Source organism: Syngnathoides biaculeatus, chromosome 2 (assembly GCF_019802595.1).
Source record: "Syngnathoides biaculeatus isolate LvHL_M chromosome 2, ASM1980259v1, whole genome shotgun sequence".
NCBI lineage: Eukaryota > Metazoa > Chordata > Actinopteri > Syngnathiformes > Syngnathidae > Syngnathoides > Syngnathoides biaculeatus.
In genome coordinates, this window is record NC_084641.1 from 22,347,829 (window position 1) to 22,365,289 (window position 17,461).

The 17,461-nt window shown below is 44.9% G+C and overlaps 1 protein-coding gene across 1 annotated transcript; it reads left to right on the forward strand.

Annotated features, from left to right (window-relative positions):
- Positions 1–2,915: 2,915 nt before the first annotated feature.
- On the forward strand, positions 2,916–8,508 carry stk35 (serine/threonine kinase 35). Its single transcript, XM_061841183.1, has 2 exons — positions 2,916–3,992; positions 6,425–8,508. Exons 1-2 carry the CDS (start codon positions 3,452–3,454, stop codon positions 7,156–7,158), a joined length of 1,275 nt encoding a protein of 424 aa, XP_061697167.1. The 5' UTR covers positions 2,916–3,451; the 3' UTR covers positions 7,159–8,508.
- The last annotated feature ends 8,953 nt before the right edge of the window (positions 8,509–17,461 follow it).

The following is a 17,461-nucleotide window of genomic DNA, read 5'->3' on the forward strand; positions in this document are numbered from 1 at the left end:
GATTGGCTAGCAACCATTTCTGGGTGTACCTTACCTCCGACCCGTTGACAGCAGGGACAGGCTCCAGCACTCCCATGACCCTCATGAGGAATCATGACCCTCGTGAGGATAAGCAGCTCAGAAAATGGATGGGCGGGGTTGTTTTTATCACCACTGCGTGGAGGCGGTTTGGCCGCATGCGGTTTGGCCGTGATCCACATATCATCTAAATATGGCTTGAAACGATAGGCTAATATTGCCCCGTTCACTTCACTCGGTTGTGAGATGTTCTCTTCTTCGAAAAGAGCTTCCGTGCCAGAAGGGGCATGTTCGTCTCCCATAGTAGGTGGCACAGCGTGTTTTCAATGGGGAATGTCCCAGTGTGATGTCACAGACAGGGGATGCAGCCAACATGGTGACCACTTGGATGTTGAATTAGTCTTCCAGAACTTTGCGCATGGATGACGTGCTCTTCGCTCAAATTTATTCTTTGGTATGGACATTGAAGTGAATAATGCATTTTTCATTACAATATCTATTTTAGAATGTTTATAGGGATGACACTTGACCTTTTCATAAACCCAAACTGGGTAGGGAGATGATTGGTTAACACAATGGACGAAGTTCACAAGAACAGATGGACACGGCTAAGAATGACCACACAAGACATGGAAAACATGGAACACTGGAAAAAATGAAACAAAACCCATCCATCCATCCATCCATTTTCTTAGCCACTTATCCTCACAAAGGTCGCAGGAATATTAAAAAGTTAATGCCAGTATATATATATTTTTTTTCAACAATTGTGGAAAATGATGCCGAGCCCTCTAACAACTGGAGCAGTTCGAAATAACACAACAATAGTCTGGTGCAATGCCCACAGAGAAATTCATGCACTTAAAAGTGACTAGTAGTGTCATACTTGTGAAAATAGTGCAGATACTTGTACTGCACGAGTGACGAGTCTTGGTCAACAATAGATATGCAAGTCGTGCAGGCTGCCAAGACTATGACAATGAGTCCACGTGGAATATATAACTGACCCAACAGAGATGTGACTGCAATCTCAAAACAAAAAACAAGCGGGAAGAAGCTGTTGGAACATCTGCTTGTTGTAGTTTGCATTGATGGATGATGCCGTTAAAAGCCGCTGGATGCACATTCTGTGCTGGACATTTGTGAGGATGGAGTTGATGTTGATCTCCCACTTCAGGCTTCGAGTGACTTTAATTTCCAGGAACTTGAAGGTGTCGATGGTTGACAAGCCGCAGTTGGACAGTGCGGGGGGCAGCTGTGGAGAAGGAGGGCTCCCCAAGTCCACGATCATATCTGCAGTCTTGAGCTTGCTCACTTCCAGGTTGTGTCGGCCACACCAAGGCTCCAGCCGCTCCGCTTCCTGTCGATATGCAGGCTCATCACAATCTTTGATGTGGCCGATGAGTGTGGTGTCGTACGCGGACTTCAGGATTTTGACAACCTGTTGCGTTGAGGTGCAGTCGTTTGTGTGGCAAGAGAAGTGCAGCGGGGAGAGGACACAAGCTTGGGGCACCCCAGTGCTGGTGGCGTGTTTGAATGAGGTGGTGTTCCTCAGCCTCGCTTACTGTGTCCTGGCCAACAGCAAACTGACAGATAGCAGGTGAGATGTTGTGACTTAGTTGTCCTTACTCTGTTCCTCCTTTTGTCATTGTTTATATATCCATATTTTTTTAATCATTTTAAATAATCACAGTAATGATAGTCCAAGGGGATTCCAGTCTAACCTCATCTGTCAGCCTATCCATTACTACCGCAAACGGGAAGGGGCTCAGCGCGGATCCCTGATGCGGTACCACCTCCACCTTAAATTCTTCTGACACACCAACGGCACACCTCACTGCTGTTCTGCTGCCCCCGTACATGCCCTGTCTTATTCTAACTTATTTCTCCACCACACCAGACTTGCGCATGCAGTACCACAGTTGCTCTCTCGGTACTCTGTCATAGGCTTTCTCTAAGTCTACAAAGACACAATGTAGCTTGTTCTGACCTTCTCTGTACTTTTCCACAAGCATCCTCAAGACAAATAATGCATCTGTGGTACTTTCTAGGCAGCCTCCACTACTCTTTCCCATAACTTCATTGTGTGGCTCATCATTTTTATTCCTCTATAGTTTCCACAGCTCTGAACATTGCCTTTGTTCTTAAAAATGGGGACGAGCACACTTTTCCCTCCATTCTTCTGGCATCTTCTCTCCTGCTAGTACTCTATTGAATAAATTGGTCAAAAACTCCACACCCACCTCTCCAAATTGCTTCCATACCTCCACTGGTATGTCATCAGGACCAACTGTCTTTCCATTTTTCATTCTGTTCAGTGCCTTTCTAACTTCCCCCTTACTAATCATTGCCACTTCCTGGTCATTCACCCTTCCCTCTTCTCTTCTACCCTCTCTCCCATTTTCTGTGAGGCCAGCCATGATGTACGGATTAGGGACGGTGGCACTGAAGAAACAACAGGAAGCAGAAGTGGAGGTGGCAGAAATTAAGGTGCTGAGGTTCTCGCTTGGAGTGAGCAGGTTGGATGGGATTAGAAATGAGCTCATTAGAGGGACGGACAAAGTTGGAGGTTTTGGAGACAAGGTTAGAGAGCGCAGAGTTCGTTGGTTTGGACATTTCCAGAGATGAGAGAGTGAGTATATTGTTAGAAGGGTGCTGGGGAAGGAGCTGTCAGGCAAAAAAAGCGAGAGGAAGACCAAAGAGAAGGTTGATGGATGTTGTGAGGGACGACATGAGGACTGTGGGTGTTAAGAGAGGAGGATGCTGGTGGATGGAAAAAGATGACACGCTGTGGCGACCTCTAACGGGACAAGCCGAAAAGAAAAGAAGGTTTTAAATAATCGCAGCACCGTGTTACATTGTGAAAGTATTTTGTGCTTGTCGTGCAGTGTTTGGAGGGGGCGGGGTCATCCTGCCTCTGCGCACGTGCAGCCCAGCTCTCGTGTTTTCCCACGCGGTAGCGAAGCTGCGTGGACTCAAAAGGACGACGAGGACTGCGGTGGGCACGGGCAACAACATTTCAGTATTACTTCAGCAAACTTTGATAGAATTAGGAGAAAACAACAGCATCGGGCAAACTCCAGCTGGGTTTTATATTAAATTCAGAAGACTCGCCTGTGCTACTTGTACTGGCGGAAGCAAGGCGAGGAAGTTAGCGCTGTTAACCAATCAGCGTTAAGGTAGAGTGCTACGTAACCGGTAAGCCACGCCCCAGTTCTTTGCTCCTTGGAACATTTTGTTTTTCGGAAGCCAAATTAGTCGCCACACGAATGGTAATAAGTTCACTTTTGCAATCTTTACCGCACCTTACTGACACGTTGACGTCAAATCTCCAAGACGGACGTCAAAGCGTCCCATTTGATAAGTTTGGAGTTAAAGTAATGAAATGTAAACACGCCTGCCATCCATGCTCATTTCGTACCAACATTAAATCATGGACGGGAAGAAGAAGAGAAAGGTGAGCGGCGGCCCAGCAGGAAGAGGAAGGCAGGTTTCCACGCGGAATGTGGCCGGGAAACCGAAACCAGAGGCGGCCAAAGTCCTCCGCTCCCTCACGGTGGAGGACAACAACACGTACCCGGAACCCATGGAGGAAGCCAACGAGGAAGACTGCTTCTCCATTAGCTTCCTCCGCACAGGTAGGGCAGAGGCTGCCGTTCTGGTTCCGCTGTCGGTGCCGCCTCGATACACGCTGATCCGGGAGGTGGGCCGGGGGAGCTACGGCGTGGTGTACGAGGCCATCGCCCGCAAAACCGGAGCCAGGTTGGCGGTGAAAAGGCTCCAGTGCGACGCCCCGGAGAACGTCGAGCTGGCTCTGGCCGAGTTCTGGGCCCTGACCAGCCTGGAGAACCGACACCAGAATGTGGTCCAACTGGAGGAGTGCGTCCTGCAGAGGAACGGCCTGGCCCAGAAGATGAGTCACGGCAACAAGAGATCCAAACAATACCTGAGGCTGGTGGAGACCTCACTAAAAGGTACAACAGCCACAGGCATTTGGTGCATTTTTCGCTGTCGGGTAACCTTTCAAAAGTACTTTTCAATTAATTTCACATCGAAAATATGTTCTAAGAAAACCATTGTTGGTCATCTAACCACTGTATCCATCCCACTTTCTCGGCAGCTGGTTGACCAACTTTATTTGTAACACTAAACATTTGTTTGGCACGTCATTTTCACGTGCAAAATAATTGGATTATCAGTTTGGGCCTAGCAAAGCAGCCCAGAATCTTTCTACATTTGCTTTTAATAGCTTGGCTCTTATATTAGGAATATAAAATGTATCCCAACATGGCATTCTCTGGATTCATCAAGAAGAAATTGAGAAAATAAAGTAGGCTGACATTGCAATTATTGGACAATTCTTTTAGGTGTATTGCTGCAATAACAATGTGATTCCACTTCTAAGACAACACCTCTTCCAATATTATATTTGGTGTACATTTTTAAGTGTGCTCTTGTCAGAATTTCTGTGCTCTTAAAAAAAGTAATTTGGGCTGTTAGATATGTGGCATAGTTCCTCGAAACTAAGCCACAAGTGTCAAACTCGAGGCCCAGGGGCCAGATTCGGCCCACCACATGATTTTATGTGGCCCACAAAGGCAAAACATCTGTGTCAACTTCCATGATTTGTGTGAAATTTTGTACCAAAAGTTTAAGTTGTCATGTAGCATAAATGGTAACTATTATACTAATACTATACTTATACTAATATAACTGTTTTTGTGTTACCAATGTGAGCAACTGTTGAAAAATCCATTACCCTCGATTTCTGATTCCAAAACCAGTTCATAAATTTTGTGTAAATATGATGAGGTGATTACAGATTTCTATGGTTTCGCAATTGTTAATGGCCCTCTGAGGGAAACCGTAACTACAATGTGTCAAAATGAAACGGTGAGTGAAATGACTAGTTGTTTGTTGCTCACATTACAAGGAAATATAAAACAACCCCCCCCCCAAAAAAAAAAAAAAATCAGAAGCCATTCTGAGATATTGGCTGACCTCTAGTTTGTATTGATTTCAAAACAAATATTTCCAAAGGAAAATGGATGAATTTGTTCCATGTTGCAACTCTTGCCATTTTAATAAATGTATTCACTCACCATGTGATGTTTTGACTAATATTTTAGCAACAGAAGTAAAAAGAAGCATTGACTACTTTATAATACAATTAACAGTAAAATTATTGAACCTGTGGCGGCACGATGGATCAGCTGGTAAAGCGTTGGCCTCACACTTCCGAGGACCCGGGTTCGATCCTGGCCCAGCCTGTGTGGAGTTTTTATGTTCTGCCCATGCCTGCATGGGTTTTCTCCGGGCACTCGGGTTTCCTCCCACATCCCAAGAACATGCAACATTAATTGGGCACTCTAAATTGACCCTAGGTGTGATTGTGAGCGCATCTGTTTGTCTCGATGTGCCCTGCGATTGGCTGGAAACCAGTTCAGGGTGTACCGTGCTTCCTGCCCGTTGACACCTGGGGTAGGCTCAAGGACTCCCCGCAACCCTCGTGAGGAGAAGTGGCAAAGAAAATGGATGGATGAATGGATTATTGAACCTTTAAATGGCTTGCATGTAAATTGATGGGTCTCGTGAGTAACCGATCAATTTATTTTTTTGTGTGCAGCCTATTTTGAAAAATTGTGAACATTTTGAGTGAGCTGTTATGAATTTTGCCATTTTATAACCTAACAATGTTAGACAACAATATTTTTTTTTTTTTTTTTTTGTGGGTTGAACTATAAATTGTACCTTTTTTGGGGGACAAGCCGCTATTTTCTTTGGTGTCCCACTTATCATTTGGCTGCTGTTATTGTTCGGATGATATCAAAATCTACTTCTCTTTCAAAACTATCCACTTGAATCAGCTATCAGTGACACTTTGGCGTCCCTCAAAGACTGCATGTCGTCTGATTTCCATTCTAAACCCAAATAATACGGCCTTCATGGCTGCTACATGACCAAGAACTACAGTTGTAGTTCATTTGTTAGCCCGCTTCATACAGCAAACTTTCTTCCTGTTTACATTTTCGCACAAACCTCAGACCAATTACACAAGATTGCATCAATACATTGTTGGCTCTCACACTTTTTGATTCACTTACAGTGTGAAAAGGAACTGAACGAGCAGGGAAATGCTTTTGAATGTTAAAACCCCTCAACATGTACTGACTATTGAAAGCAAATTTTAGGTGTGAAAGCAAGTTTAGACTTAATCCAAGTGACATTTTCTTTTTGTTGATACCACCCAGTCTTATTGTGTGACCCCTGGAGAGTTTCAACCTTCTCTGAATTGCACAACTTGTTTAAATTCTTCAGTGTACCCCTTCTGTGTTAAGTTCCATGAATAATCTTTGTTCCCCAAACTGACTTGATATATGCTTTGTCTTGTTTTCTGCCCCCCTAGGGGAACGCATCATAGGTCAGCCGTCGGAACCATGTTACCTTTGGTTTGTCATGGAGTTTTGTGAAGGTGGCGACCTCAACAAGTACATCTTGTCTCGGCGCCCTGACCCTCAGACCAACAGGAGTTTCATGCGGCAGTTGACGAGTGCCGTCGCTTTCCTGCACAGGAACAACATTGTTCACCGGGATCTGAAGCCAGACAACATTCTCATCTCGCAGAAATCGGGTGCACCGGTTCTCAAAGTTGCTGACTTTGGGCTCAGTAAAGTCTGTGCTTCCAAGAACGTCGAGGAGTTGCCCACAGCTGGTGCTGGCGGCAGAGGGAGCAACCAGAACAACATCGTCAACCTTAACAAGTTATGGTTGTCCTCTGCTTGCGGGTCAGACTTCTACATGGCTCCCGAGGTTTGGGAGGGCCACTACACAGCTAAGGCGGACATCTTTGCCTTGGGCATCATTATATGGGCAATGATCGAGCGGATCACTTTCATTGATGCGGAGTCCAAACGAGAGCTGCTGGGCACATACGTACGACAAGGCTCAGAGATTGTGCCTGTTGGCGAGGCGTTGTTGGAAAACCCCAAGATGGTCCTCCACATTCCTCAGAAGGCCAGAAGCGCCATGTCAGAAGGGGTGAAGAAACTCCTCCAGGAAATGCTCGCTTTCAACCCTCAGGAGCGACCTGACGCCTGTCAGCTGGAGGTGCTGATGGACCGGGTCACGTGTGCTGCATGAAGGTCCAACCATCTCAACCCTTCCCCTTTGCCCCCTCTAAATAGTCAAGAAGGGACCTCTTTTTTTTCCCCCCAGGTAAGATCATCTGCCTTTGCAACTTGATATTGTTTCACCGTTAAAAATCAAATTTTATTTGTTAGCCATGCATGATGTTTTTTTTAAAGCGTGCTTGACGTAATCCATTAATTAATTCCATATGAGGCAATATAAAGAATTCAACCGTTCGCTTTGAATAATCTGCTCACGGGACTTTCTGCTTCATTGTTTGGACAACTGCATGTGTTGTATTCGTCGGTCTGTGCTGGTTTAAAACTTCTGGATCAGACAAGCTTTGTTCAGTCAATAAGCTCAACCTCATTGTTGGATCTGTGAGTGTTGGAAAACTTCCAATAGCTGCTGAATTAGCTGCAATTCCCCTCATTGGGTCGCCCGAAGAGCTGCAGTTGCAGCTGATACAACACATTTCATTTGTGATTAAGTCCCAAAGTTCAAAGATACTGTATACTGTAATATGCAGTGTTTACTACCAGTTTGACTGAAAGGATGGTGTTGCGTTTCTAGCATGAGCGTTCTCTGGGCTGCCACTAACACTAGACCAGTAACATTAGAAGCTGACCCGACTATCCTGCCAAACTTTTACAACCCTGCAGTCGATGGATGCTAACCTCTTGGGCACAGAGGAGGAACAGTTGGTGTAATGAGGTGATGCAGTGATTAGTGAGATTTAAAACCTGCCCTCTTCCCTCAACATTGACTCGTGTCAAACGGACGGAGGACAAACCTTCCTTTCAGGTCGCCTCATCAGCATTTCCGTGATAGGCTCCTATAATTCTTTTATTCATAAACCTTTCTCCTTCACTCCGTAACCAAAAATCCATTGTTCTTAGCTCACAAAATCAACTTAAAATGACGCAACCGCACATAGACAAAATATTACATAATCATACAATGAAAGGAAAAGGGCTACCGGACTGGCCGACGGGGCGGTTTGATCCTGAGGCCAAATGGCTGGGTTTTCATCATTTATACTGCATATTTTTTGTGTTTGGGCACCGATGTCTGTGCATGTAAGTCATTGTGGACGTGAGGGATTTTGAGGGAAGCTGTTGCTTTTGCATTTGTCACTTCCCTTTAGCTTTTGGCAAATTGGCTTCCTTAGCAGCGGCATTGCCAAAGTCGAAGCATTCGGTTCTGCGATTGGTCAACATTGAATTGTTTCTACTTTTAAAATTATACTATGCACAGTAATTGAGAGAGTTTTGTTTGCGAGTCACTCTTTAAAACATTTAATTTGAATGTAAAATGAAGTTAATTACTTTTAATAAAATTCAGAAGCAATAATGTGTATTTACTATTCACCTTTATCTTAATGACACACGGCAAACATGGTCAGGAGCATACAATGGATGCCACACACACAGCTCACGTAGTGTCATACATTTCATATTTCTTTTATTATTACCCTTGACATCCAATGCACGGTACTGGCTCTGCTCGTCCTAGGAGAAAACTCCTGACACCGAAGTTTCATTGAATACATCAATTGGAATAAGAATGAAGGAGAACAACAATTTACTTCTAATTATGTAGTTGTTGGTTATAATATACGGCGGCGAATGTTATGTGAGAGGAGACAGGGGTGCATGAAAAAAAAAAACATTCTCACAAAATGGAAACGGTGGAGTACATGGTATGTCGGAAAAGTTGTAGGACCGAGGTCACAGAACATACTGTATATTTAAAATCCAAACTACGGCTTTTCACTATTTAAAATAATCTCCCTTGAAGTCTAGCACACTTCCTTAGCCTTTTCTGCCACGTCTTCATCCACTTCTGGAAGTTTTATTTTTTTGTTTGTGATCCTACACATGACAATCAATTATCGCGACTATCTTGATGTCACCCTTTTGTCGTTGTTTTTGCAAAAACGGCCCCTCGGATGGATGATCACCTTGCGCTTGAGAGCGTCACGTTATTCACCCGCTCTTCTGTTAGTGGCTGAATGACGTGACGTCCAAGAACTTTTAAAATCTTGAAGGTTAAAAATTGCAAAGAAATCCAATAAACAGTAAAAATCCACATGAACCATTTTGTGTCAGTTTCTACAAAATGCTGTTAAGATAGTGTCTGTGCCTTATTATTTTAAAATCTAAGTGACGGTTTTGACATCTGGAAAAGACACTTGAGTTTGGATTGTTTTTTGAACAAGCAGCATTTTTCTCATTTCCGCCCAATAAATCCCCACAGATTGACCTGATAATAGCCACTTCTGCCGTGTCAGAGGGTTACCCCTTCAAGACGAACATGGATGCATTGTGTTTTTGTAGAACTGAAACTCTTCTTTCGTCTCACATGTAATGGCCCCCCGATCAGTGACCCAAACAGTCTTGTTTGTTTAAACTTAAGCTACCGTCAAAGGCCAAGCTCAACTATGTGTGGGACAGTTAGCGCTCAGATCACGCCACAATCCCCCATGAACCCCTTCTTGTAAAAGCCCTCGTTGCGTAACACCTCTCATCTCCCAAATATCCGTGCGGTTGCTGATGCAGTCTGAGCACGCCATTGTGTGCTAGTAGGAGCTAGCTGCTCCAGATTAGTTCTCTCACAGCATGATGAGAAAGCATGTTATGAAACGGGCCTGCATGGCTGCAACTGGTTCGCTCGGAAACAGCAGTGCAAAAGGGATTTAGCGCATTGACGGAGGGAGATCAGATGTTTTTCCGCCTGGTGGTATTTATGTCACGTAGGTTAACTCACCGTATAGCGGACAACATTACCGTTGCTGTTCATAGACCTGTAATGGGATTTAACGGAAGTGACAAAGAGGCACTTGCTGATGTAGTTGCTTCAGTCCTCAGTAGTGAGGTGTCAGTTATTTTCAAACAATACATTTACTGATAGGGGAAATTACTAATCTTTGCAGACATCACGTTGACTCTCCTCGTCCCCAACGCTATATGATTCCGGAAGTTGACTTGGACTCATTGTTTTCAGACGTGGATCCCGAGACTCACATAGTTTTAAGTGTAGAATGTTCTACAGCAGTGGTCTCGAACTCAATTCACCTTAGGGGCTGCTGTTTTTAGCTGAGGCTAGCTGAGGCTAGGGTTAGGTTAGGGTTGGGTCTTCCCAATCAACCGATACTGCTATTTCTTCATCAGATGAGGATAAATCCGAGAAATCAGCGCTGGGGATATAGTGTCCCATGTAATCGAGCGTTTGTAAAGGCACGTAACACGTCACATACGCACACGTAAGTCATGTGACTCGCGGAAATGGCGCCGCCCCAGAAAATTCGTAATTGTCGATAAAAAATCTTCTCAAAACACTATTAAATATGAGAGGACTTAACGTCACATTGTAAAGATATAGTACATATTACATGACCTATTGGATACATTGTTAATGCAAACCACTGGATTTCCCCTTTAACTTTCATAGTAAGGTGGGGGCCACAAAATATCATCTTGGGGGGGCCACAATTGGCCCATGGGCCGCCAGTTTGAGGCCACTGTTCTACAGTATGTTCGTGTGCTGTAGATTTTCTCCAAAATGGTCTTTGGTGTTTACAGTGAACCCAGATTTCCCTCGGGACATGGTATAGGAAAATCTAGATGTATTTATTTTTTAATTGCATTGTAAACATTTTTTAAAACACCCACTTTTAAATCACGATTACGTGTACGTCTGTTCTGTTTGGTTCACTCACTCATCCCCCCCCCCCCCCCCCCCCCGCCCGCTCTTCCTCGGAGAGTGACAGTGCCGCTCATTATTCCAAAGCTTATGGAGGCCTGCGTCTGGAACATTTTGTGCCCTCGGTGCCTGCCAGCCGTGTGCGCTCTCTTTACAAACCAGGCCAGGGCCACCTTTAAGCCCAAACCCTGTCCATGTGGACGGTGCCCTTAATTGGGAATCCTCTTTAGATTCCCAGACAGCAGGAAGAGTGTTTGGGATCTTCACATTGAATATCCTTTTCTATGTATTGCATGATCACTTGTTTCATCCGTTGAAGGTTTTTTTTTCACCATCTGGTCACCATACTACAGAATAGCATGCATTTTAATAAGGTTAGAACAACAGTTGTTTTTTTTTCTTTTTTGACGCTACAGGAAATTAAGTTGTTTTGACAACCGTTGGAAGCCAGGATACAGACACGCAACTGTATGTTCCGTAATAATGCTCTCAGTTGGAGTGGTTGTTACATAGAGACTGAGAAACGCCTCGGAAAAAAAACAAACGAAAAAAAAAAAACAACTACATTTACAAGATTTTGAGAGTAGGTGTGACGACTCTAGTGATGGTTATGCAACGTCGATCTGTTGCGAAAGAAGGCCCAATGGTAGCTAACGTTTTAAGGAAACACGGACTTCACAAGCAAAATTGCTCCAAAGGTGCACTCTCTGTATTTGTTGTCAATATGAGTAATTTACATTTGAGAAAAGATGACTCAAGTACAAACCAGTTTAGATGATTTGCCGTTGTCTCTCGTAAAGCTGTTATTACAGTTTCCAAAACCCTGTGAGAAAATCTGTTCCACCTGCCATGCACATTCATGGTTGCTGTACTGGATCTGATGGCCTCTAAGCTCATAACGCCTCACTAATCCCCCTCATGGTCAATGAGTGGACTTGATGCCCTCTGTACTTTAACCATGTTCTGGGCCTATCCAGACAGAATTATTTTTCCACATATGAACGATAGGGCGGCACAGTGGACTATTGGTTAGCACATCTGCCTCACAGTTCTGAGGAAGTGGGTTCAAATACAGCCTCTCCTACGTGGAGTTTGCATGTTCTTCCTGTGCCTACGTAGGTTTCTCTGGGTTCTTCAGTTTCCTCCCACATCCCAAAACCATGCATGGCAGGTTAATTGAGGAGTGTAAAATTGCTCATACGGTGATTGTGAGTGTGAATGGTTGTTTGTGGCCTGCGATAGGCTGGCGACCAGTACAGTATGTACCATGACTCTCGCCTGAAGGTAACTGGGATAGGCTTCAGCAAGCCCGTGACCCGCGTGAGGATAAGCGGTACGGAAAATGGATGGATAGATGTGAATTATAGATAAAAGAGGCGTGGTCACCATCTGTTGTTGTCTACTCATCAGACGTTTGATCACTTATTTTGTGTGACAGCTTCAAATGACGAGTTTCCTACCAAACATAACCTACAGGCTAATCAAATTGATTTAAAAGAGGACATTTGTTATCTAAATATGATAGACCTATGGCAATTGCATGGATACGTACCTGATGAGATTTTTAAATGGTTGTATTCTTGTGCACCTTAATTGGAAAAAAAATTAAAACACACTTTCAACACTGTAAATACATTTGAACACCAGAAAAATACATTTCAACTATGAAATGTGTAGAAAATATTGCATGTATTGCAATGTAAATGTACACACGTGTCCTGAACAGAAACCTGAAGGGTGGGGTGTGGTCATCTGTTTTTATACTGTTCTCTTGATATTCAGTCATCCATCCATTATCTACCGCTTTTCCGTGTCAGGTCGCGGGGGAAGTAGCTTCAGCAGGGATACCCAGCCTTCCCTTTCCGCAGCCAATTTTTCCACATCTTCCAGAGGGATCCCTCGGCGTTCCCAAGCCAGCCGAGAGACATAGTCTCTCCAGCGTGTCCTGGGTCATCCTCGGGGTCTCTTTCGGGTGGGACATGCCCGGAACACCTCACCAGGGAGGCGTCCAGGAGGCATCCGAATCAGATGCCCCAGCCACCTCATCTGGCTCCTCTCAATGCGGAGGAGCAGCGGCTCGACACTGAGCCCTTCCCGGTTGACCGAGCTTCTCACCCTATCTCTAAGGGGAGAGCCCGGACACCCTGCAGAGGAAACTCATTTCAGGCGCTTGTATCTGGGATCTTGTTCTTCTGGTCATGACCCACAGCTCATGCCCATAGGTGAGGGTACGAACGGAGATCGACTGGTAAATGGAGATCATCGCCTTTCGGCTTAGCTCCCTTTTTACCACAACGGACCAATACAAAGTCCGCATCACTGCAGACACTGCACCGATCCGTCTGTCGATCTCCCGCTCCATTCTTCCCTCATTTGTGAACAAGACCCCAAGATACTTAAACTCCTCCACTTTGGGAAGGATCTCATACCCGACCTGGAGAGTGGACGCCACCCTTTTCCGACCGAGGACCATAGTCTCGGATTTGGAGGTGCTGATTCCCATCCCAGACGCTTCACGCTCGGCTGCAAATTGCTCCAGTGAGAGCTGGAGATCACGGCTTGATGAAGCCAACAGAACCACATCATCTGCAAAGAGTAGAGATGCGATGCTGAGGCCACCAAACCGGACACCCTCTACGCCTCGGCTGCGCCTAGAAATTCTGTCCATAAAAATTATGAACAAAATCGGTGACAAAGGGCAGCCTTAGTGGAGTCCAACTCTCACTGGAAACAGGCCCGACTTATTGCTGGGCAATGCGTACCAAACTCTTGACAGCAGTATTCAATCAATGGTTAATAAATTTATCGGCGACTCCTTTCCCACATGCAAGGGCATTACAGTAAGTTAGTGTACCTGTATTAGAAAATAAAAGGAGCAATGAAAAAGATCACGATATAGCAAGGGTGCAAATTGGGCATGATACATGGGTGGACACAAATGTAAAGAGCAAAGAATGCATGTACTCGCAATCTTCAAAATCCTCACATTTCCATTTTCATTGGCATGTAAATCAGGGTGATCCTGTTTTTATTGCTTTGTCAGATGAATAATTTCCGCAATATCCTGCGATTAACTGGCGATCTGTGCAAGGTGTACCCTGCCTTGGTTTTCGTCCTTAGTCAGCTGGGAGTGAGTCAAGCTTCTTGGTAATCGGGGTCCAACGTCAACGGTGGCCCGGGGCCACTTGCACCGCTGTGGCCGCCCGGGCCTGTACAGATTTCCAAGTCCAAATTTTTTTCCCCGACAAAAATGTCCCAAAACTGCATTTTCATTTTCATTCTGCAATACTTTCTTCACTGAAACATCCTGTCCTAACCCTACCAAGTACGACCATATTATGCCATGCGTATACAGGGTCCAGTACCAGTTCTGTCAGGGCCAGCACAACTTGGCTCGGGCCACTTTCAAAAAAAGGCTCCACTTCGGACTGATATAGAAAATTGATTGCTGTGGAGAGAACAACGTTGAAACGGAGTTTGGTTGACATTGTTTCATGCACAACCTTTATTTGGATTGCCGCTGAAAAAAGCAACTGGCGTCTTTGCGGCAAGAGGAACATGGAGGCACACACCTGCGCTTACATAACAGATCGTTTAAGAAGAAAGGCATCCTTGAGGAATGTGTTTCTTTGCATGCCACACGCCCACAAAAGCACCCTGAGCTTGTAAAAATCCAGTAATCACTGAAAGTCACGCTGTCTTGGGCCCACAGGAAACCAACCCCCACCACCGCTTACCCCAAAATACCAGTCACCACTGGTTCAGGCAATGTTTACTTGTGGGTTATGCAACAACAAATAGCTGACATTCAACTTCCACTCTCTCGACTGAGCTTTGAAAGGTTTTCTTCTATTTTGAAAATTTGACATAGATACTCAAGTAAGATTAAAACCTGTCAAAGCATTTTTAAAGGACAAGTGTCATCCCTATAAACATTCTAAAACAGATATTGTAGTGAAAAATACATATAACATTATTCACTTCAATGTCTATACGAAAAAATATATATGAGTGCAAAATTTGCGGAAGTCTCATTCGACATCCAAGTGGTCGCCGTACTGGCTGCATCTCCTGTCCGTGATGTCACACCAGACATTCGCCATTGAAAACATGCTGTGGCCCCTACGGTGGGAGACAAATGCGCCCCTTCTGACACGAAAGCTCTTTTCGAAGAAGAGAACATCTCACAACCGAGTGAAGTTACAGTTTCGAGCCATATTTAGATGATATGCGGATCACGGCCAAACCACCTCCCCGCCTGATCCACTTCCGCACGGCGGTGATAAACGCTGCCCGCGAGGGACGGCGACGCCGCAGCGGCCATACTGCCTCCCCGTCTGATCCACTTCCGCGGCGGAGATGAGCCACCACGGCCCGGCACCATGACGAGCCACCCAAGCCAGCAAGGCTGCCGGCTAGCTCGGGCTTGTCGACAAGGCGGGTGGTGATCCGCAAGGCCTGCGGAGGCCGTCCTTCAGCGGATGCTGCACGGAAGTCTTCCAATGCGCACATCGACACATTTAGCACCCTTAATTTACAGATTACTCCCCCCCCACTATTTTTTTTTTTTTTTTTTTTTAGTAGCTGTATACACACCTACTTGTCATTTGGAACCCACGAAGCTCTCGTCTTTTGCACCAGTGCAATATGTTTTTCACGAAGAACCGGGTCTGTTGCAAACTTATGAAGGGTAAATCCATCCTCCCGAGTTTTCAAGCAATATCCAGCAATGCAACGAGCCGGCATTTTGGTTAACACGAAGGAGCAACGATCTACATTCCCGCAGGTAAAACCAATAGAAACAAACGAGTCCGCTTGAGGGCAGTCCTGCCCTGTCCGTCACTTCCTGCTTCTTCTCGAAAACAAATCCCTCGAGAGGATTTTCATGGCGGGGGTTACAAAAAGGCATATATGTCAAAATCATGTTTTGTGGCGAAAAAACTGATGGGTTCATACCAGCTGCTGTTTTTTCATTAATTAATTATACTAAAAATCATGCATTTCATGACAGTGGCCCGTTAGACCCACAAGCAATTTTCACGCCTTTGAAGGGCAACATAAACTGAACGTGTATCTTTCAAAACAGCATTGGGGAGCGTGTGTGACAGGACTGGATTTGGAGACCTCCGGTCGTGCGTTGTGCACTCGACATGCGCAACACCTCCATGTAATTCTGAGTTGTGTTGTACAAACGATCGATGGAACCAGTCGTCGTTGTCTTCAGGTCGCATCCCAATTGTCATTTATTCTGTTTCCCGTCACACTACACCTTCTACAGTCGAGCCTTTGCATAAGTTTGATCAGAATGTGGGGAATCGGGCCCGACTGTCAGGAAGCGTGTACCCTGCTTCAGCCAAGGTTGTGAATGGTGCATTGTGTTGACGGCGTGAAAATGGCTCCACCTCGGCAGTGACATAACCACTTTCCCCGCACAGTCCATCATCACCAAGATGTGTGTGTGCTGCTAAGCTGACCCACTTGTGTTCATACCATGTGCTTTTGGCGCGTTATGCAACCGTACTACTCACTCACTGGCAGCCTGAACTGTGGCCTGCTAGCTTCTGGGCTATTCTGAGAGTGCTGAGCAGAACACATTACGTCTATCAGTCAGCGACATAGCCACAATTCCTCCATTGTGCTCTTATGTTGTGATGATACACATCTGATGTTAGTTCTTTTTAAAATTGGCAACAATGGCTGAATTTTTGCTTCTTTTTTTCATGTACAAATGACCAATAATGGCACTCAAAGCGTCAGATACGCCGCTTGGCTGAAGTGAGGAAAAAAAGCGTCACTGATGCACTTCAGTCGTTTATTTCATGGGAAAAACTGAAACGCACGATGACACAGATCCAAAATGCAAGCAGCTACTGTAATCCAAAACCGGTTTCAAGCCGGCATCTTCCGAGCCGTAGCCACAGAACAAATTAAAATCTCAAGTCCAGGTATTATCCTACTGAAAAAGTAGCTCTTAATCAATTAATAATTCAATTTGATGTTGGGGAAAACCACTTCCTCATCGATTGATTTCATCCAGATAAGTAAGTTTCTTTCAGCTTGTCCCTTTCGGGGTCGCCACAGCGTGTCATCTCAGATGAACACACATATACGTTTGGCACAATTTTTAAGCCGGATGCCCTTCCTGACGCAACCATTCTCAGGGAGTGGAGGCCCCAGTGGGCTATGAACCCACAACCTCTGGTTTACCAAACCAGTGCTATAACCACTGAGCTACGGGGCCATCCAGATGTTCCGTACAATTTCATGCTTCGGATTTTACTGAGAATGTTATGAAATGACACCCCATTGTACAAAAGAAATTCCATAGTCTTACTACTTGATGATTTTTACTTCGCAAGAAATTGCCTTGTGAGAACTAAACTTCATCTAATCGTAATTTCTGGCCTATAGACCGCACCTGCTTATAAGCCTCATCCAGTACATTTGTAAAGGAAATACCATTTGGTACATATATAAGATGCACCTGTATAAAAGCTGCAAGTGCCCACATTGAAACACGAGGTAGTTACAAAGAAAGACGGTATACAGAAAGAGTTTCCAAAGTTTTAATACCTTAGCTTAGCTTGACATAGCAAAAAACACAGTAGCA

Bases quoted from the DNA above. Each gene is read 5' to 3' on its own strand.
- stk35 (XM_061841183.1), top strand. From the start codon at position 3,452: ATGGACGGGAAGAAGAAGAGAAAGGTGAGCGGCGGCCCAGCAGGAAGA. The intron at 3,993-6,424 runs GTACAACAGCCA...CTGCCCCCCTAG, and splicing joins GGTGGAGACCTCACTAAAAG to GGGAACGCATCATAGGTCAG.